General features: G+C 35.9%; 2 protein-coding genes across 3 annotated transcripts in view; both read right to left on the bottom strand.

Annotated features, from left to right (window-relative positions):
• Positions 1–2,858, bottom strand: part of LOC110443840 (endonuclease/exonuclease/phosphatase family domain-containing protein 1-like) — a 52,849-nt gene extending 49,991 nt beyond the window's left edge. Inside the window, exon 1 of the mRNA XM_021488268.1 lies at positions 2,801–2,858. The gene's annotated coding sequence lies outside the window, so the exon portion shown is untranslated. The remainder of the gene's footprint in view (positions 1–2,800) is intronic.
• Positions 2,859–4,431: 1,573 nt separating this feature from the next.
• Positions 4,432–22,178, bottom strand: LOC110443860 (regulation of nuclear pre-mRNA domain-containing protein 1B-like). Of its 2 annotated transcripts, none has more exons than XM_021488304.1 (9): positions 21,948–22,178; positions 16,685–16,814; positions 15,313–15,419; positions 12,039–12,158; positions 11,425–11,555; positions 10,882–11,008; positions 10,375–10,544; positions 9,531–9,694; positions 4,432–7,926 (listed from the first exon to the last, which is right to left on the bottom strand). In XM_021488304.1, exons 1-8 carry the CDS (start codon positions 22,096–22,098, stop codon positions 9,536–9,538), a joined length of 1,095 nt encoding a protein of 364 aa, XP_021343979.1. In that variant the 5' UTR covers positions 22,099–22,178; the 3' UTR covers positions 4,432–7,926; positions 9,531–9,535. The 2 variants fall into 2 exon arrangements, with proteins under 2 accessions (XP_021343979.1, XP_021343973.1); XM_021488298.1 differs by having other exon boundaries at positions 10,369–10,544; positions 21,948–22,174.
• Between the last annotated feature and the right edge of the window lie 52 nt (positions 22,179–22,230).

Below are 22,230 nucleotides of genomic sequence, written 5' to 3'. Positions count from 1 at the left end.
AAGGGTAGATACTATATACCAGTAGGACACCAGCCTCAGAAAAAGGGTAGATAATATAAACAAGTATTACACCAGCCTCGGGGAAAGGGTAGATACTATATCCCAGTAGTACACCTGCCTCAGAAAAAGGGTAGATACTATATACCTGTAGTACACCAGCCTCAGAAAAAGGGTAGATACTATATTCCAGTAGTACACCAGCCTCGGGGAAAGGGTAGATACTATATACCAGTAGTACACCTGCCTCAGAAAAAGGGTAGATACTATAAATACATATACTATATGTATAAATGCACATAAAGTATATCTTTTTTCACTGAGGCAGACACAAACGGATGAGCCAGTAGTTTTAAGACCAAGTTAGGGTAGGTAGGTAATAAATTTTATTTTTCAATTATATTATAAAGTTTATACAATTGTAAACGGGAGTGATCTTCAAAACAGCAAAAAAGTTTAAGGTGGGCAAAAATAAAGGGTAGGTAGGCAGAACCGAACAATGTTTGTCAAGGCCTAACACCAATTCAGTATTTAACATAGTTAGTATGTTATCTTTTCCCAGAAAAGAATCTATATAAACTTTGAAGGCCTTAGTAATGTAAGAGGAGGCAATGTGATACTATAAACAAGAAGTGATATTTATCAGTTATGATGTGGCTTCACCTTCACTGTCAGCACTAACCCATTGTACACACAGCTGGACAGTAGCTACACAGTGATGGAGGAGGAGGGCTTTACCGGCGTGTCCCTATAATAAACACTAGGTGCTACTGTCTACTCCATTCAGCATCAAAGTGGACCAACACTGGCATCTCTGTGTGTAAACAAGCCCATTACTATGGGGAGTTACACACGATACAGTCATTCATAAGTGATTCTGTAATTGTTTGTTTATCTTGTGTCCCACACGGAACTAACCATCTTCTTGGAGATGCAGACCAGATTGCATCAAGTTTCTGTTTGGTACATGTGTAAACTTGGTACCAGGCATAAAGCTACACTGGTAGCATGTTTAACCAATTGTATCCTACTTCATAGTCCATTTACAAAATGTATCCTACTTCATAGTCCATTTACACAATGTATCCTACTTCATAGTCCATTTACAAAATGTATCCTACTTCATAGTCCATTAACACAATATTTTCTTTCAGTCCCTCTCCTTTACCATGTTAAACAGAATTGGTTTCATAATCAGTACAACGATTATTACACAAATATGCATTTTTTTCAAAATGCAAGAGCATTTCTTCCAGCTTTTGAAACAATTAATTTTTGAAACACTAAATTTGTTGACTCCTTAACACTATGATAGAAATAAACCTGTAACCAAAGAAACTGAGCTACCCATTAAATCTAAAGTCTAACCAAAGTCTGTGAGGCAGAAATTATAAGTCGAATTGACCTATATTTGATATATTGATGCAGTATCAAGATGAATGATACATAAAATGTTGTGAATATTGTTCCTCAAATTGGCTCTAATATCAGACTACTGCCAACTCCAAAGTCTAGCCAAACTTGGAGACGCAGATCCTATAGGCCACGATGAACTTTAATTTCAGCAATAATCCAAAAAGATGAAGGTCCACATGTATAAAAAGTTGTATGATGTTGGACGTATGAGAGTAATGGATCAAAATGTAAATTATATGCAAAGCCTAACAAAGATTCCTTATGGACAGACATGAACACAAAAAAACAAGCACTTTATGCACATGACCCTTCCACTATATGTTGCGGTGAGTAGGGCATACACAAATGATAGGATTTTGTTTTACATCAGTGGACTATCTATTCCTTACAAATTAGGTCCACATAAAAACTCCCAAGTCTGAACCAGCGTTTAAATCTGTATTATCATCCCTTCAAACATAACTGAACAAGTAATATGAGGAGAAATACTATTGATCATTTTCATTTTTAAATAGTAGACGATATTTAATTTGTCTATCATATAAACAATAATGTCTTCAAAATATCATTATCAATCTATACAGGAATTCATACTCTCAACAGCATGTTATTTTACTTATGTATCAACCAAAAAGTGCATTAATATATTCCTGTTCAGAGTATTTTTCCAGTTTTACAAGGGGACATGTCCTATCTCACTGTTGTATCTAGGAATTAATCGCTGAATTTGAAACTCTGTAATTGGAATAACAATATCCAAATGAGGTCCATGTGTCATAGCTTACTGCTAAAATTGTGTGTAAACTCACAAGCCAAGGGGAACTTAATTACTTCAGTGGGTATTCATAATCAAGTACAAATGAAAGATCAATACATAGCTATTAAGTCTTTTAAAACTTGCGTAATCATGTGACATAAAGTATTGCACTCAAAATCTCTAACATAATAAAACAAACCAAAGATACAGTCGTTCTCTATGAAAACACATCTCCGAAAATCCTCCGCCTTATTGATAACATTATAAATGAATGGTAATATTAACTGTAAAGGATCATCCGATTTTGACACTTTACAATGAATAACCATTGCCTGAAGTTTGTTTGTGATATCAATGAAGATCTGTCCGACACATTTTAACATTAAAGTGTAAACACGAAACCAAGACTTACACTACAACTCGATATTTACAAACTGTTTACAACGCCTCGGGTGGCGATTGTAAATCGGTGCCGTCAAACAATATCGCACCGTAGCATCACGATCCAGACTTTGATCCCTTTCGCCTAAGTTGGTAAACTTATGGTGGTAATCATTTTGGTTTAGGATGGAGGATCAACTATTCATCACAAATACACACTATTTTAATCCTTACGCATATTACACTTACCCCGTCAAGTCAATCTTTCTTTCTCTTTCGTGGTAGTGAAAGGTCGAGGTTCAACACGCTTGCGCAATGGTGATCGATCGTGATCACTGGAATGTTTTACAACCATAATTTAGGTTGAGGCACAGTAAAGTTCTATCAGAGCAAATAACCTGCATATTTTTGGTGTAATACTTATAATAGGTACTGATAAGCTTTATGCTATGAAGGGTACACATTTAGTACACAAGACTAATCTGCTCATTCCATCACAATGAAATATAACAAAGAAATGTAGTCTCAAGACAGTTACTTTTCTAACACTAGCAGGTCACTTACCAAAGATTTGAGCCCCCTTGCTTTCTGGTCAATGGCCATGTTGAATCTATGCAATAACAAGGTATCCGCTGCCTGTTCGCCCATCCACCTGTCACATTTTCAAATTTCTTCTAAAGTGGAACCCTCTCAAGCCATGACAGTGTTGAATCAGTGCAAACAGGTTTGTTCAAATGAACAACCTTGACCCACTTTAAAGGTTATCTGGGTCGAATGTGATAAAAACCTTCAAATGACTTCTGTAAAACAATGATATCTAGAGATGATATTTATAGCCTCTATTGCTTTCTTGGTTGAGTTTTTAATCATGCTGGGATAAATATAAATGTTCAAATAAATTAACTTGACCCACAGTTATGGTCACAGAGGTCAAATAATTAAAAGTTGTTGAAATAAAAAAAAATCGAAAAACAGGATCCATAGGGATGTGATGGAAATTGGCCCATCACTTAATGTCCATTTGGAATAATAGAAGTATGCACATTCAATATATTTCATCTTGGTTATATCTAAATAACCTTGTTATGACTTCTAGCTTTTAATTTGAAATATTTGTTTAAAAAGGAATAGTAAAATATCATAATAGCAAAATAGATTTATAATTTAAATTTATGTGAACATTTTATAGTTGTCTCAGCATGAGCAAATTTATTAACTGCCTGAAAGTGACATATCCTAAATGCTTGTGCCAGTGGTGAAGACAATATATTCAATATAATTTTATATTGTTATGTCACGTCATATTGATGTGAATTACTGCATAATATACGGTACATTGTATAACCAATTCAACCAACCAACCAACCAACAGAAAAGTGTTTTAAAAAATGTGAGAGGTTCTAGTGAGCTATGATGTATATTTCTATTGTTTTCAATCTCTTTCAACTATCGGGCTTATATAATGTCTGATGTCTCCATTATTAAGTTCACAAATGAGAAGACATTTTGAAAACAAACCTGAGAAAAAAAATCTTAAAATTAATATACCTCAGAAACATTTAAAAACCAACGCACATTTAGACTAGTGGGTGTTTAATCTTCTAGATTATTGTAGCATAGAATTTTCTGGGAAAGTTAGATGAAGTTAATATAAGATGCCATAAAGCAATCAAAAGAATTTATTTTACATACAATGAAAAAAGTAACCAACTTTTATTTCCTGAACAGGTCCGTCACCTCCAAAAGTCTGTCACAGTGCCTAGCTATCCAATCAGCATCCAAGATGTGACCATGTGATGTACAAACAGGAGCTTTTTTTAAAACCTATTTTGTTCTTCAAGGTATAATCAAGTAAATAACAAAAAACAACAAATGTTTTGAAAACTTGCAACAGTATTTATTCTGCACCTTAGAATCGTTTACCGGTATGTATACATCGACAAGATGATCTCCTAATACAATTCATCTTAGAATCGTTTACCGGTATGTATACATCGACAAGATGATCTCCTAATACAATTCATCTTAGAATCGTTTACCGGTATGTATACATAGACAAGATGATCTCCTAATACAGTTCATCTTTCAATACACAACTGATTATCTTATGGAATGCCACAACGATACACCATATGAATATTTCAAAATTCATAACAATTTCTGAAAATTCAAAAAGGGGAACAAAATCTTCAGTGGCTATGAAAATAATGGCAATTTTGATACAGCATAGATTAATTATAAAACCGAAATTTATAAACTCATCATTGAAGCAAGTAAAGCCACATGTAAATCCCAACATTTCATATTGAACACAGGTACAGCAAGCTTTCACTTGATCATGACCATTTATACCTATTGTACATGTATCAGACACATTGGTACTACATATAAGCTTACACTTGATCAAGACCATTTATATCTGTTACACATAATCAGACACATTGGTACAAGCTTACACCTGACCTTGATTCCTTATACTTACTGTACCAGCTTGTGGAACTATAAATTGATTTACTTTATGTCAGAAATTAATGTACTGTGCCATGTCCTTCCTCCCAAACCAACAGCTACTGGTTTTAATGTATTTGGTTGAAACATTACACAGTAGTTAAATACTAGTATCAAATTGTTAAAGGAAATGTAAAATTCTCGCCACTAAACAAATTCATCAGTCACAGATGTTCAGACTTTATATCACATTTGACTAATATTCCACCTCCAATACACATGTGTTCTGTACATCTGTGCTCACAACACTCCTTTAATTCCACCAATACTTCACCTCATTTATATTAGGAAAGTTGTTTATGTTATTGCAGGATAGATACTACAGTATTAAAACAGATTTATTACCAATTAGTGTTCATTGATTAATTGTGACAGGTGCTTCTGCTGAGTATATACTATCGATGACCTACATTGTAGATACATATGAGAGTTTAAAATAGAAATGATGAGCAACAGTGTTTGCTGGTCAATTGTTAATGTTTAATACGAGTTTGTTGTACATTTTGAACATACCTGACACAAAAAAACAAACGTAAGGATTTTTGTTGGCCTTCATGTGAACATAATTATGCTATGTTTATACTAAAACAATACTAGCTATCGACACTGTTCCATCACAGAAGAGTTATCCCCCTTGTCACCTACTCTGTGCAGTATAGAGTTTGAACAGCTTATATATTTTATTCCAATTTCTGTGTAATCTATAAAAAACAAAGTAATGATTGTTTAACATCAGAAACATTTGTTGACATTCAACATCAGGCTATTGTGAGTTTAAGGAAGAGTGTCCCCTGCACTTTGTGTGGTTTCTCCATCATAGAAGAATTCCATTTTGTTTGGCATTTTTCTGACTAGGAGTTGTTTGTCCAGTTACTAATGCAAATTGTGATGTACAAAAAGAATTTACATTTACTATTATTTTATTTTTCACTATTAAAAAAAAGTCTTGCTTCCACTACAAGGATTTGATCCCCAGACTTCTATATAATGAAGTAGAAATGTAGCGCGACACTCTTCTTCAATCTATCAATCATAACAACACCAACTTCACACCAGTCATGTCCCTATAAACCATTCATGTCTAGGATATAACATATATATGTGTGCTAGTGAATTTAAGCAAGAATGCCTTACAATCCTTTTATGCAAATAAGTCTGATACATGTTTTCATGAAGATGAAAAAGGTGGCAGGATTAAACTAAACTGATACAAATGTGTATTCCAATTGGACTTTCATTTTTAGTGTGATTCTGATCAGATACCTACACAAAGATGATGTATACTATCTAATTTGACACGGACATCACATGGTGCATGACATTGGTTATTAATACCCCATTTTTTTCACACTCCAAAAATATGACAGTGCCATTAAAAGAATACAAAGGAAAAAACATAAGTTTTCCCCATACAAGATGACCACATGGTTCTCAAAATGAAAGTTTGAATTCAAATAAAATGGCAAGTTAAAATCAGGCTCACACACATAAAAGCACCAACACAATTCTGGACAATGAACTTTGTTCCATACAAAAACCTAGCATAAAATTCTACTCCTCTGACACATGAAAAGATAGGAATGCTTGATTTAAGATAAGACATATACTATTTATAAATCAATGTCTTATTTCGATATTAGGCACAAGTCAACTGGTTGAATATTATTTAATACAAGCAAGAGGCCCAAAGGACCTTAAATTGCTCTGCTGATTAAAATTTTACAAGTATTAAGGATGTGGTATGTTTTAGGTCCAAAGGTCCCAATTTACAAATCTGAATAAATCACAAAGGACATGCTCACTGTTGATTAATAGAATCTTCCCCTACCTTGAGGGTATGATAGAGAAATCTCCTACCCGAGGGGTGATGTTTTTTGGTTGTCTAACCCGAGGCTCTGCCGAGGGTGAGACAGCCAAAGGAAAATCAACCCAAGGGTTGAAGATTTCTGTTACACCCTTATGGTAGGGGATGATTATTTTTCTCCCATCCCAGGTGAACTTTGTTAGTAGAAACTTTTTATTATCCCCTGCTCTTGAAGACTTTGACAAACTTTAAAATAAATTGTATTTCTCAATAACATATCCATTCATTCCTGAATTGCATTGATATAAACAATTAAAGATTTCAAAAGGTATGCCTTGAAACTGCTAGTTTTAAAAGAATTACTATTTCAGAGTAGTGATATAATTGGATGTGCTAATTAGAAAATTATCCACATGAAATTACCAGTGTTCAGAGAATAACAATAAAAAAATTAAAACCCAGATGCAGTAAGCATGCAGCGCCTCGTTACCAAATAACTCCATATCATCTTCCCTTGTGGAAATTAGCACGAAACTGTGACATATACCTGATAAAACTACCATGTTAAACTAGTACACACATCACAGAAATAGGGACCTTAAACAGACTGGTCTAGGCCCTTGTTTTGATCATTTTACAAAAGCAGAATATGTTAAGCTTATAGTAATGGTTTCGTTCAATCCAGCAGAAGCATGTTCCTTCATATGTACATGTACAGTGTTCATTTTCAAATACTTGGAATTCAGCATTGTGTTGTTTCAGTTTTTCAATGCATTGCCAAGACTGTTAGCACTTGTTGCTGGATACAAAAAAGTATACGGTCATCACTTGCCCTCCTGTCATCCAGAATTGCCCAGACATCACTTGCCCTCCCGTCATCCAGAATTGCCCAGACATCACTTGCCCTCACTTTATCCAGATTTGCCCAGACATCATACGTCGGCCCTAATTGTATCCAGAAGTGCCTGGTCATAAAACATCCTCGCTCCATCCAAAAGTCCACGCAATCACACATCTGCTCATCCATACAGAATCGTATCCTTACAAACCCCCTGGAATGGCCCTGCAATTAACCACACACTTCATATTTATATTCAGCATTTAACATATTTCTCCATCTTCAGCCAGTAATGACCTAGTTCAACTTCAGTTGGCATTGTACAAGTATGGTTCTCAAAAACACCACAGTTAAATTTCCAAATTTTCAGATCACCAGGTGAGTTTAATAGTGTGGTTTAAAATTGATCAAGATCAGCTGGTAAAAACAAGAGCTGGACATTAATCAGTATATACCAGGTAGTCATTAGTCAATGGATTCTCATTTAGATCTAACTGAGTGACTTTATGCTCAAATATAATTATGTACTTCGCACTTAGATAACAACATCTGAGCACAATTATGGACTTTTGATGAAGTGAATTATTAGTTATATCGACATAAGAAAATGATATTAACGGAGACAAAGTCAAGGTATATGCAACAAACTGTTAAGTTGTGAAACAAGCAATAAAATTAACAGAGTTAATCATTAGTTGTGGCCAAGACAACTATAACAATCATCTGACATTTGGTGCTAGCTTTGGCCTTGACCTAGTAGTATGGCATGATACATTAGAACAAGAGGCCCAAAGGGCCTGTATTGCGTACCTTGACATTTTAGCAAAATTGAAGTTGAAATAGCCAGATTTTGCTGTACATGTATTATATGGTTAGTCCGGGATTCTATTTATATGCAACTGGACAAAGATCTGTCATTCCTAAAGGAAAAGGAGGATTTTGAAGAATTTGCTATGTTTCAACAATTGGGCCCCGCCGTTTATACAAAATTGAGTCTCCTTGGCCCAAAGATGCTCCAGGTTAACTTTGGAGAAAATCCCTCAACCCCTACGGTAGAAGAAGGATCTTAAAGGTTTTACCTCTATTTTCATTATTTGGCCCCGCTCCTCTGCCCCGAGGGGGGCCACACCCACCATTTATACAAAATTGAGTTCCCTTGGCCTAAGGATGCTCCAGACCAAATTTAGTCAAAATACGGACAACAGACGTGCGGTATGGCATAAGCTCACCATGGTCCTTTGGACCAGGTGAGCTAAAAATGCTGAACAATTGAGAAATATTGGCGTGGACATGCAATAAAATGAATTGACCTTTGACCTTTTGCTGTGTCCTTGAGGTAAAACCCTGAATGCTACTTGTGACACACTGCCAATGAAGAAATTCGCTGAAACTATACATGTACCAAGACAAGCTTAACAATAATTTTACTCTTGACCTCTAACTGTGACCTTGACTTTGACCTGAGAGTTGTGCATAACATGTTATCCTGTTATTTTGTTTCAACAAATTTTATTGTGTTTTTTTTTTTTAATAATAAAGGATTTGACAACAGGCATAGCCTCTAAAAGTCTTCTCCTGTTCTGGTATGTCATTCACATTTATCCTGTTGTGATTCAGCCTTCAAAAAATGAACTTTCCTGTTTAGCAGTTCTGGCCAGAGGAGAACATAGCAGTGATTGACAGACCTACAGATAGAAAGAAGGACATCAGAACATAGCAGTGATTGACAGACCTACAGTTAGAAAGAAGGACATCAGCACATAGTGCCATCCTATAGTCCAGCATAATTTACTGGTAGCGATGAATACCAGGTAACTGATCACACAAACCTGTATCAATGTCTTTGATCCAGTGAAAAGAGATCTCCGGCTGAGGGAAGAGGAGCTAACCCTCCAGTGACATCAGGCAATAAGGTAAGATCTGGTAGGTTTTGTATGTGTGAGGAGAGCTCTAATCGTACATTCGTCACTTTCTCTAGTCGTGATTTGTAATCCTAAGGAAAAGACAAATAGACGCAAACAAATTTCTAAACAGCACTTTAACACAAAATCACACTTTTTTTCAGATATTTCTTTAAATAACGGATTAAAGTTATCTTTATAAAGTTAATACTTTTTTAGAAATATGTCACATTCTAAAATAATAAATGTTGATATTGGTCTGATAATTGTACACAAAACTTCACCTTAGATTTGTTAGGCCTGTAAGAAATATACAGTAACTGTTACAATTTACTCCTAATTAGTGTTTTGTTTCTGAGGCCCAAACCATTACAAATCTTACTTTTTTTAATTTAGTTTTTATTCAGAAAACTACATGGTATATCAGTTCACACCTCCATTAAAGTTGGCATTTTAGACGGATTGACCAGATGGAACAGAGTTGTCCTAAGTTTAGGAAACAGAGACAGACATAGCAATCTGATGATGGTTTCCAGCGGGTTCTCACTTCCAATGCCCGCATTAACATTAATAGATCTGTCAGGATTTATCTAAAAAAATGCTGCATTGTGAAAAAAGGCAAACCATTTTGTCTGCATAAACGAACAGTTCATGGAGTTACCTCAACCCTGAACCACCACTGTAATGAAAGAAAATCTAACCCATTACAGAGGAGGGGAGACAACTCCTCTTGTAAATTTCAGGAAAACAACCTGCTCCACCTTACCTCTACCTTATTTTCAGCTTCTGTGAGCTGTTCCCTCTGACACACTATAAAGTCTCGTAGCATCTTGCCCACCGCTTTCCTCTCCTCCAGCTCAGCATTAAGTCTGAAGTTGTACTCGGACAGGAGAATACAGGCCTCCTCTACCTGACTAGCTAGTTTCACTGCAGCTTCTTTATCTGAATAATTACCAGTATATTTAATTATAAATGACATAGGTAACTATATAGTATAATTTCTATTTATAGGAAAAACAGCATTTACTTTCATGTAAAAATATTTGTCAAGATTCCTATACCCCTCCCACAAATTAAATTGTTAAATTGATAATTATTAATTCAAAATTAAAGTCACAAAATTCGGCAATGAAATCATCAATTTGTCTTTATCCAAATGGTTTTTGTTCTTTGTTCTGTTTTGTATGTATAATTTTATTTTTTAACTGTATATCATTGTTCATAATGTCATATTAATTATTCCTTAATTTTCTAGCTATGGTAATAAGCACATATTTACCTTGAACCTTAGACAGGTGCTGTATATCGGACACCTCTGGTGGTAGTGCGGCTATCTTCTCTCGTACTGCAGCATCACTAGATGCAGAGTGCTCTAGGTCGGCCAGCCTCTTGACCAATGCCTCCGACTGAAATAGACATTACCGGTGTACAACTGACCCATCTGTTTTTGTTACTACATGTATAGATGATTTGAAATATAAAAAAAATCAAAAAAAATCTGCACATTATAGTTGACAAGTGTCAAAATCTGTTCATGACTACAGATATACTAGTAAACATATTCATAGACAAAGTTACAAACAAGTTTTTTGGGAAAAAATGATTTTGTCTGTTGAGGCAGTGAAGAAACCACAAGGCAGAAAAGCAACGTAGCATTCCCTAGTGGGGTTATAAGGTCAAGTGAAGATATCACACTTACATCACCAGCATTACTTGTGGGACCATTGATATCACACTTACATCACCAGCATTACTTGTGGGACCATTGATATCACACTTACATCACCAGTATTACTTGTGGGATCATTGATATCACACTTACATCACCAGTATTACTTGTGGGATCATTAGGCATGGATTCTATCTCCTCTATTAGACTCAGATCATCTTCTTTCTTTTTCTTCTTAGCCGGTACGACAGCAACAGGTGTCACTGGTTCTGCCACGGGCTTGACTACAAATATATCAGGTTCCATTACTTATGTACCCCAGATTAGGTAATACCTTGTATGTGTGCTTTCCATTTTCTTTAAATTTTGAGCCCAGGCTATTTGTTTTGCAAATTATCTATATTTATTTTCATGTGATATCTGAAGATAGAATGTAATGTATTTTTGACACATGGTTTTGATGTGATAGCTAAGGACAGAATCCATCTGATTTCTGACACAAGGATCAGGATGTGATATTTGAGGACAGAATCTATCTGATTTCTGACACAAGGATCAGGATGTGATATTTGAGGACAGAATCTATCTGATTTCTGACACATGGTTTTGATGTGATTTCTGAAGACAGAATGTTATGTATTTCAGACACAGGATTTGATGTGATATCTTAGGACAGAATGTTATGTATTTAAGACACAAGAATTTGATGTGATATCTGAAGACAGGATCTATCTGACCACTGACACAAGGATCTGGACGTGACTTACCAGCTGGCTCACGATCGCGGTGTTTACTCTTAGACTTGTGATGTTTAGGTTTTGTAGCAACATATTCATCCACCTTCTTTTTCGTCTTTTCAGCTGGTTTAGAATCATTCTTTCCCAAATCTTAAAGTAAAGTTATACAAAATTACACATTGCTCAACTTACACTAGAATTTTATGAAAGGTGCAAGTCATGATGTAAGTTTTACACTTAAAAATAAATACATGTAAAACATAAAATGACTGTAAGACATGAATGCCCCTGGGCAGATACAGTTTAGTGATGGTTGTCCTTAATATTTGTAAGTTTTAACAAATTCTGTTATAAACAGAAGTTGCTAGAACAAAGACACATACATATGGTTAACACTATGTGGTCCTCACCCATAAAACGGCCGGGCATAGAACAATAATTTATAAATTGATTTTAGCAAGGAATCATTTTCACAGAGAACTTTCACTGAAAGAATAACTGTCTCTCATCACTAGTTTATATCTCTGAAATGATTTGTTTTTATTTGTTTATTTGGGTTTAACAGCCCATCGACGGCTGTTGACATTTAGGGCTATGGTGATTTTTTTGATTTTTTTTAAACAAACATGTAAGTAGCGATAATAAAATCAGATAAAAAGGTTCATTTTAAAAGCATTCGCATTGTATGTGTAGACAATTAAAATAAAAAGGGGGTTAAAATAATAAAAATGATAACGAATAGATGGTATGGGCTATGTGATATATATAGCGTCAAAAAAGGGTAAGGTGGGATAAAAGACATAGGAGTCTATAGAATAGACCGATGTCTTTCAAATAGTTAAATAATGCCTTCAAGTTCACGGAACTGAAAAGAGTTTTCATATTCGGGACTCGAGAGTAGTTATCACAAATGTGTTTAAAGTCGGAACATTCTGTAATGATTTGTATTCATAGTTCACAGTGGACATCAATCAAGAGTAACTGTCTCTTTATCAGGGTAATTATTTATCTGGGTAACTCTTAGAGTCTACCACCCTAACTCCTGTAATTCCTTATCTGGGTAACTCTTAGAGTCTACGACCCTAACTCTTGTAATTCTTTATCTGGGTAACTCTTAGAGTCTACGACCCTAACTCCTGTAATTCTTTATCTGGGTAACTCTTAGAGTCTACGACCCTAACTCTTGTAATTCTTTATCAGTGTAGCTATATCACTCTTACTCTTGTAATTCTTTATCAGGGTAACTCTATCACCCTAACTCTTGTAATTCTTTATCAGTGAAGCTATATTACCCTAACTCTTGTAATTCTTTATCAGTGTAGCTATATTACCCTAACTCTTGTAATTCTTTATCTGGGTAACTCTTAGAGTATATGACCCTAACTCTTGTAATTCTTTATCTGGGTAACTCTTAGAGTATATGACCCTAACTCTTGTAATTCTTTATCTGGGTAACTCTTAGAGTATATGACCCTAACTCTTGTAATTCTTTATCTGGGTAACTCTTAGAGTATATGACCCTAACTCTTGTAATTCTTTATCTGGGTAACTCTTAGAGTATATGACCCTAACTCTTGTAATTCTTTATCTGGGTAACTCTTAGAGTATATGACCCTAACTCTTGTAATTCTTTATCTGGGTAACTCTTAGAGTATATGACCCTAACTCTTGTAATTCTTTATCTGGGTAACTCTTAGAGTATATGACCCTAACTCTTGTAATTCTTTATCTGGGTAACTCTTAGAGTATATGACCCTAACTCTTGTAATTCTCTATCAGGGTAGCTATATTACTCTAACTCTTGTAATTCTTTATCTGGGTAACTCTTAGAGTATATGACCCTAACTCTTGTAATTCTTTATCAGTGTAGCTATATCACTCTTACTCTTGTAATTCTTTATCAGGGTAACTCTATCACCCTAACTCTTGTAATTCTTTATCAGTGAAGCTATATTACCCTAACTCTTGTAATTCTTTATCAGTGTAGCTATATTACCCTAACTCTTGTAATTCTTTATCTGGGTAACTCTTAGAGTATATGACCCTAACTCTTGTAATTCTTTATCTGGGTAACTCTTAGAGTATATGACCCTAACTCTTGTAATTCTTTATCTGGGTAACTCTTAGAGTATATGACCCTAACTCTTGTAATTCTTTATCTGGGTAACTCTTAGAGTATATGACCCTAACTCTTGTAATTCTTTATCTGGGTAACTCTTAGAGTATATGACCCTAACTCTTGTAATTCTTTATCTGGGTAACTCTTAGAGTATATGACCCTAACTCTTGTAATTCTTTATCTGGGTAACTCTTAGAGTATATGACCCTAACTCTTGTAATTCTTTATCTGGGTAACTCTTAGAGTATATGACCCTAACTCTTGTAATTCTTTATCTGGGTAACTCTTAGAGTATATGACCCTAACTCTTGTAATTCTCTATCAGGGTAGCTATATTACTCTAACTCTTGTAATTCTTTATCTGGGTAACTCTTAGAGTATATGACCCTAACTCTTGTAATTCTTTATCAGTGTAGCTATATCACTCTTACTCTTGTAATTCTTTATCAGGGTAACTCTATCACCCTAACTCTTGTAATTCTTTATCAGTGAAGCTATATTACCCTAACTCTTGTAATTCTTTATCAGTGTAGCTATATTACCCTAACTCTTGTAATTCTTTATCTGGGTAACTCTTAGAGTCTATGACCCTAACTCTTGTAATTCTCCATCAGGGTAACTCTATCATCCTAATTCTTGTAATTCTTTATCAGTGTAGCTATATTACTCTAACTCTTGTAATTCTTTATCTGGGTAACTCTTAGAGTATATGACCCTAACTCTTGTAATTCTCTATCAGGGTAACTCTATCATCCTAACTCTTGTAATTCTTTATCAGTGTAGCTATATTACTCTAACTCTTGTAATTCTTTATCAGGGTAGCTTTATCACCCTTACTCTCGTAATTCTTTATCAGGGTAGCTTTATCCCCCTTTCTCTTGTAATTCTTTATCAGGTTAGCTTTATCACCCTAACTCTTGAAATTCTTTATCAGGGTAGCTTTATCACTTAACTCTTGTAATTCTTTATCAGGGTAGCTCTATCACTCTAACTCTTGTAATTCTTTATCAGGGTAGCTTTATCACCCTTACTCTTGTAATTCTTTATCAGGGTAGCTTTATCACCCTAACTCTTGTAATTCTTTATCAGGGTAGCTCTATCTCATAGTAACTTTATCACTAAAAGTGTTGTAACTCTTTATCAAGGTAACATCAAAGTATGAACCCTCTCTCACTCATCACCTACCTGTGTCTTGTTTTATTTTGGTCACAAAGGTTTTGTCGTATACTCCTCTTTCTTGCCAAATGGTTAAAATTCTTTCTAATGACTTCTTAGTCTTATCATCAGCATCTCTGTAATGATATAGAAATAGTACATCACATTGGATAACTGTTCCTCCATCAAAGGGTTCCTATTCACAATAAGTTTTATCCAGTATATCTAAATCTTATAGAGATACTGTAACATACAGTAACATACTGTAACATACTGTAACATACAGTAACATACTGTAACATACTATTACATACTGTAACATACTATTACATACAGTAACATACTGTAACATACTATAACATACTGTAACATACAGTAACATACTGTAACATACAGTAACATACTATTACATACAGTAACATACTGTAACATACTGTAACATACTATAACATACTGTAACATACAGTAACATACTATAACATACTGTAACATACAGTAACATACAGTAACATACTATAACATACTGCTGAACTATTGAGTATAAACATTTAACAGAATATTTGACACTTTATTTTTTAATGTCTGCTAACATTCTTGCTCTACAAAAACACATTTTACACATGTAAGTGTTTGGTAACATTGTTACACTGTATAAACACTTACATGGTTGTGACAGTGTAAGTGTTTGGTAACATTATTACGCTGTATAAACATGTACATGGTTGTGACAGTGTAAGTGTTTGGTAACATTGTAACACTATTATATAAACACTTACATGATTGTGACAGTGTAAGTGTTTAGTAACATTGTTACACTGTATAAACACTTACAGGGTTGTGACAGTGTAAGTGTTTGGTAACATTGTTACACTATATAAACACCTACAGGGTTGTGACAGTGTAAGTGTTTGGTAACATTGTTACACTGTATAAACACTTACAGGGTTGTGACAGTGTAAGTGTTTGGTAACATTGTTACACTGTATAAACACTTACATGGTTGTGACAGTGTAAGTGTTGGCATGGTAACATTGTTACACTGTATAAACACTTACATGGTTGTTACAGTGTAAGTGTTTGGTAACATTGTTACACTGTATAAACACTTACATGGTTGTGACAGTGTAAGTGTTGGCATGGTAACATTGTTACACTGTATAAACACTTACATGGTTGTTACAGTGTAAGTGTTTGGTAACATTGTTACACTGTATAAACACTTACATGGTTGTGACAGTGTAAGTGTTGGCATGGTAACATTGTTACACTGTATAAACACTTACATGGTTGTTACAGTGTAAGTGTTGGTAACATTGTTACACTGTATAAATACTTACAGGGTTGTGACAGTATAAGTGTAAGGTAACACTCAAGGCTGACTTTTTCACATTTAAACACTTACTTTGATGCTACTGCATAGGCCTCGGGTAACACTGTAGCGAAGTCCCTGGTCAGTTCAGGTCCTTTCTTCTTACTGTTCTGTATGACATCATTGGCCAGGTACATAAAGGTCAGTCGTACACTGGATTTAACTGCAGTTGTAGAAATAACACAACATAAAAATTACTTTTAAAAGAACTTTCAGCCAAAGTTTAAAACCAGCCTACTCTCTTTTCTACCTATAGACTTTCCTTTTCCTGATTAATGTATATACATATGTGTATCTATTGCTCAAAGCCTTCAAAACTTTGCTGTGAAAGTATCAAAAAATGTGGAATTAGAGTTTTTTTCTAATCAATAACATGTTTTATGGAAACTTCTACCATAAATTCCCTGAATAAAAATTCTAGTGCTCACTCTACTAATGAAGTAACGTAACTTGCAGGAATATTATTCAACTGTGACACATTGTCTCTATTAACTCATCCCCCCCCCCCCCCCCCCTGGAATTTCATAATCAACTTTTCCAATCTTTGAACTGGAAGAGTTCAAATGTGTCATCAGGGTTGAATGAGTTAACTCATAAAACACCCGTTACACTACATGTATAATATAACAACATACATACACATATGTACATCACTAATAACCTACATCAGGATCAGTAAATACAGGTAAAAAAATGTTAATTGACTAAACAAAGACCTCATTGTACCATGTAAATGCCTGAAGGATGCAGCTTAAAATTAGGTTAAGGTTATTCACACAGAGGTAGTGGGCAGTATGACAGACACCTGGTAAGGTTAACCACACAGAGGTAGTGGGCAGTATGACAGACACCTAGTACGGTTATACACACACAGGTAGTGGGCAGTATGACAGACACCTGGTACGGTATACACACAGAGGTAGTGGGCAGTATGACAGACACCTGGTAAGGTGATACACACAGAGGTAGTGGGCAGTATGACAGACACCTGGTACGGTTATAGACACAGAGGTAGTGGGCAGTATAACAGACACCTGGTCGGTTATATACACAGAGGTAGTGGTCAGTATGACAGACACCTGGCACGGTTATACACACAGGTAGTGGGCAGTATGACAGACACCTGGCACGGTTATACACACAGGTAGTGGGCAGTATGACAGACACCTGGTACGGTTATACTCACAGAGGTAGTGGGCAGTATGACCAATACCTGGTAAGGTTATACACACAGAGGTAGTGGGCAGTATGACCGATACCTGGTAAGGTTATACACACAGAGGTAGTGGGCAATATGACAGACACCTGGTATGGTTATACACACACAGGTAGTGGGCAGTATGACAGACATCTGGTACGGTTATACTCACAGAGGTAGTGCGCAGTATGACAGACACCTGGTACGGTTATACACACGGAGGTAGTGGGCAGTATGACAGACACCTGGTAAGGTTATACACACAGAGGTAGTGGGTAGTATGACAGACACCTGGTACGGTTATACACACAGGTAGTGGGCAGTATGACAGACATCTGGTACGGTTATACTCACAGAGGTAGTGGGCAGTATGACAGACACCTGGTACGGTTATACACAGAGGTAGTGAGCAGTATGACCGATACCTGGTAAGGTTATACACACAGAGGTAGTGGGCAGTATGACAGACACCTGGTATGGTTATACACACAGAGGTAGTGGGCAGTATGACCGATACCTGGTAAGGTTATACACACAGAGGTAGTGGGCAGTATGTCAGACACCTGGTATGGTTATACACACACAGGTAGTGGGCAGTATGACAGACACCTGGTAAGGTTATACACACAGAGGGAGTGGGCAGTATGACAGACACCTGGTAAGGTTATACACACAGAGGTAGGGGGCAGTATGACAGACACCTGGTATGGGTATACACACAGAGGTAGTGGGCAGTATGACAGACCCCTGGTACGGTTATACACACAGAGGTAGTGGGCAGTATGACAGACACCTGGTACATATGAAGCCTATTGATCAGCCCTGTAGCTACTGTTATCTCCTACTATCTAATGGTTTGGAGCTATAAACATCTAGCACTACAGCTGTACTTCCTGGTACCGACAACGGAGTCGACTTCATTACCTGTGAAACCTGAGTACAAGAGTTACAGTAAGATTAATTCCCTGATCTGTCATGCTGACAGGTCAGTTACAGGTGTGTTCCTGGTCACCTGTTGTTTCAGTGTATAAGCCTAGCTAGTTGATTATCATGTTGATATTACAGGTATATATTTTATCACTTGATATCTTGAAGCAATTAGTTTCATATCTGACCCATAATAAATATAATGGCATCTGTTTCAGAAATGGAGTTTGCATTTGGTCACAACAAATTTTAAATCTTTAACCAATTAGGAATTGTAAGCGAAATACTACAATATTAGCAAAACTTATGTTTCAACATGCACAGCAGTCGCAACTTCACACCAAGGATGTAGTGCAGAAATGTAACAGTTTTCCTGAGTCTCTGACTGCTTAGACAGTTGACTCATTCAACCTAGACAAACCAACAGGTCCTCTCAAGGACTGGCTCCAATCAGAATTGGGACCAATGCATTTTAAGTCTGATAAAAATAATTTTAAGTCCTGTATCAGAAAAAAGTATAAATACATACATCTGTATGTTAAGTATTAAGTAAATGAATAAATTTTATTTGGAACATCTGGTCTTGAGAATTTTCAGTAAATACACCTCTCTTCCATATTCTCAGCTCTATGTTCTGTCCGACGCATGTGTTGTTCACACTCTGTGGGTATATAGCTTGCCTTGTGTGCTATACAAGTCACACAGTTCTATTTGACCACACTAGTTTTGACTTGCTCAAAAGGAGCTAAATGCTATTGCAAGATGTTTTGCAATTGGTAGAGCGACCGTCTATTTGGAGGTCCCAGTGTTGCCTGTGACCAACCCTTGTTTCAAGTACTTGGGGAATGCTCGAGACAAGGGGATACCAAAACCTGGGTTGACTTGTAAATAGTGATGTCTTCGAAAAATGAGGAAGGAATGCAGAGGAATTAGATTGGGTCGTTCGTCTGCAACCAAGTAGCTTAGCGCAATTGGCAAAGCGTCTGTCTAGAGTGCAGATGGTTCCGGGTTTGAACCCCCATCTAGCCGTGCATTTTTCTTTCTCCTACTACACTACCACAGAACATATCTAGAATAAGAGTTAGCAAAGCTTTTGTCGTCTACAGAAACAGCCAATAACATTGGCAGAGCTACATGTACACCTGGGCTGATCCAAATAGGGAATGTATTTTTCAGAAAAGTGTTTAAACACACTGGTGCAAATAATGAGGTGTGGATTTCAATAAAGCACTGTTATCAATGTGTCTCTGTGCTGTTGGTAATGAGGCACCATATGGGATGAGGTGCTGTTGGGCTACATTTGCGTATCTCAGTTGAAACGGAACATGTGGCACAGAAATATTCCACAATAAACAAATGCACTTGGACCATTCTATAAGAAGAGCTAAAAATGCACAGGTTCGTAGAATGAAAATACATCAATGACATAGTAGACGTTATTAACTCAACTGTACACCTCTTTGCAGATGATACAGTTATGTACTTAACAGTTGCATCTACCTTAGATGCCGGATCCCTGCGAAGAGACATTGATGCACTTGCAAACTGGGAGGGTAAATGGAGAATGGCTTTTCATCCTGGTAAGTGTCAAGTCCTGTACATGTCAATACACAAAACCAGGAAGCCATTTCTCCACCAGTACATGCTGCATGCCCAAGCACTAGAGCACGTTGATCAGGCCACGTTGATCAGGCCAACTACCTAGGGGTTACTATTACCTCTGACCTGAAGTGGGGCTCCCACATTAGTAATACTAATGGTGCCAACAGTTCCCTTGGGTTTTCTTAGGAGAAACTTGAAGATTTCCTCTTCAAAGGTCAAGAAAAAAAAGGCTACAAAGCACTGGTGAGGCCTAAGCTTGAGTATGCTAGTGTGGTCTGGGATCCATACCTGAAGAAGGATATATATAGACCAAATTGAGAAGGTCCAGCGATGAGCTGCCTGCTTTGTCACTAATCGCTGAACCCCCAACCATCGATCTTGATGAAGGTGAGTGCACTAACCAATGTCTTTATTCAACCCAACTTAGGTGAACCGAGGTCTGGAAAAAGTGTGCTGGAATATATCATTAGTGGTAGATAGAATGACAATAACGGAAAATCATTATTACCCATATACTCATTCACTCTCATATATTACCATTTGTACTTGTTATATGTTGTATTGTTAGAACTTACATAATAATATAACGACATTACGTAAAAATTAATATTTTTTTTATGATGAGGGTCATAAACTATATTTCTGTTTGTTTCTAGAATAATTAATTCGAATATAGGAGATTGCAAGTAATTAAGCATCATAGTTATAACACTGATATTTTCTTAAAAAAATCAATATATATGTATAAATATTTGTATTCAAGTTTCGTTGTTCTTGTATTTTTTTTAATTTAGCTACCATTTTGATGAAATTTTAATCTTTCATTATTTCTGGGTAATTGAGTGTTCCATGTATATAAAATGTATATATGCTTATTTTGTCTCAATATTGAATAGCTAATAATTTTATTAACAACTATTTTTAAAATGATGGTTATTTATCATCAAGATAATTATTTGAAGCTCAACACTGGCTATTATCTAACTGTGTAATTTTACTTTTTTCCTAACATGAACAAGTTTATGTAATTACCAGTGATTTCTTTTGTGAAGCAGATGGAAATCATGAATTTCCACATCTGTTTCATTTAGACAACAGTGTAGGGATTATGTCCACGTGTGATGTGATTGACATTAGGTATGGCTTTGTCGTTGTATTGGGTAAAGCGACGGAGCCGTTTTAGAAGTCCAATACTAAACCCATTTAAGTTATGTCAGTAATCAGCAAAAAGTAATTGCATAGAAAAAATGAATTAGGCAGCAGGGCTTTAATTATCTGTCACTGATCCGATGCTTTTCGCTTACAAAAATAAGTTTATTATGCTACGCTAGGCTAACTAACACATGGAATCCTAGTGTTTTTTCAACTTTTGGGCTTTCAAGTAAATAACCTTAGACTACATGTTGGCCATCAAACACATTTTATAGCTATTTTTTTAACATTTTTTTACAAAAATATCTTTATCATAAAGCCAGTTTGTACCTCACGGTCAATCCATTTTATCTGATGATGCATGCGAGGCCTTGGCCCAAAACTCAGTAATCGAAACCTTTGGAATAGAGCACAAACCTTTCTGCATTTCTCTCTGCCATACTTGCACAATGGTTTTTGAATGCTTCCTGTGGTGAATCAGCCACAATGACAATGTCTGGATGCTCTGTTGAGTGTTATTAAGTTCGTTTAATTTCTTGGAGAGGCTGCTATCTGAGAAGGACGACATCTTTCCATATGTTGTGATTGTGTTGAAAACTAACTTCTCCCAACCGGAAGTGTATTAGATCATTCTAAGTCTGCTTATGGGTTTCCCTTCGGCACATTTTCAGTTTTCTCGGGGAGAACACAATATAATTAC

This window comes from Mizuhopecten yessoensis, unplaced genomic scaffold (assembly GCF_002113885.1).
Source record: "Mizuhopecten yessoensis strain PY_sf001 unplaced genomic scaffold, ASM211388v2 scaffold1961, whole genome shotgun sequence".
In the NCBI taxonomy this organism is placed as follows: domain Eukaryota; kingdom Metazoa; phylum Mollusca; class Bivalvia; order Pectinida; family Pectinidae; genus Mizuhopecten; species Mizuhopecten yessoensis.
The sequence above is the reverse complement of the archived record's forward strand: the minus strand, read 5'-3'. Positions and strand labels throughout refer to the sequence as shown.

Coding starts and splice junctions, on each gene's coding strand:
- LOC110443860 (XM_021488298.1), bottom strand. CDS start 22,098: ATGTCGTCCTTCTCAGATAGCAGCCTCTCCAAGAAATTAAACGAACTT. Junction 16,815..21,947: donor GCAGAGAGAAATGCAGAAAG/GTTTGTGCTCTA, acceptor CTACAACTGCAG/TTAAATCCAGTGTACGACTG. Junction 15,420..16,684: donor GCCTATGCAGTAGCATCAAA/GTAAGTGTTTAA, acceptor ATATCATTACAG/AGATGCTGATGATAAGACTA.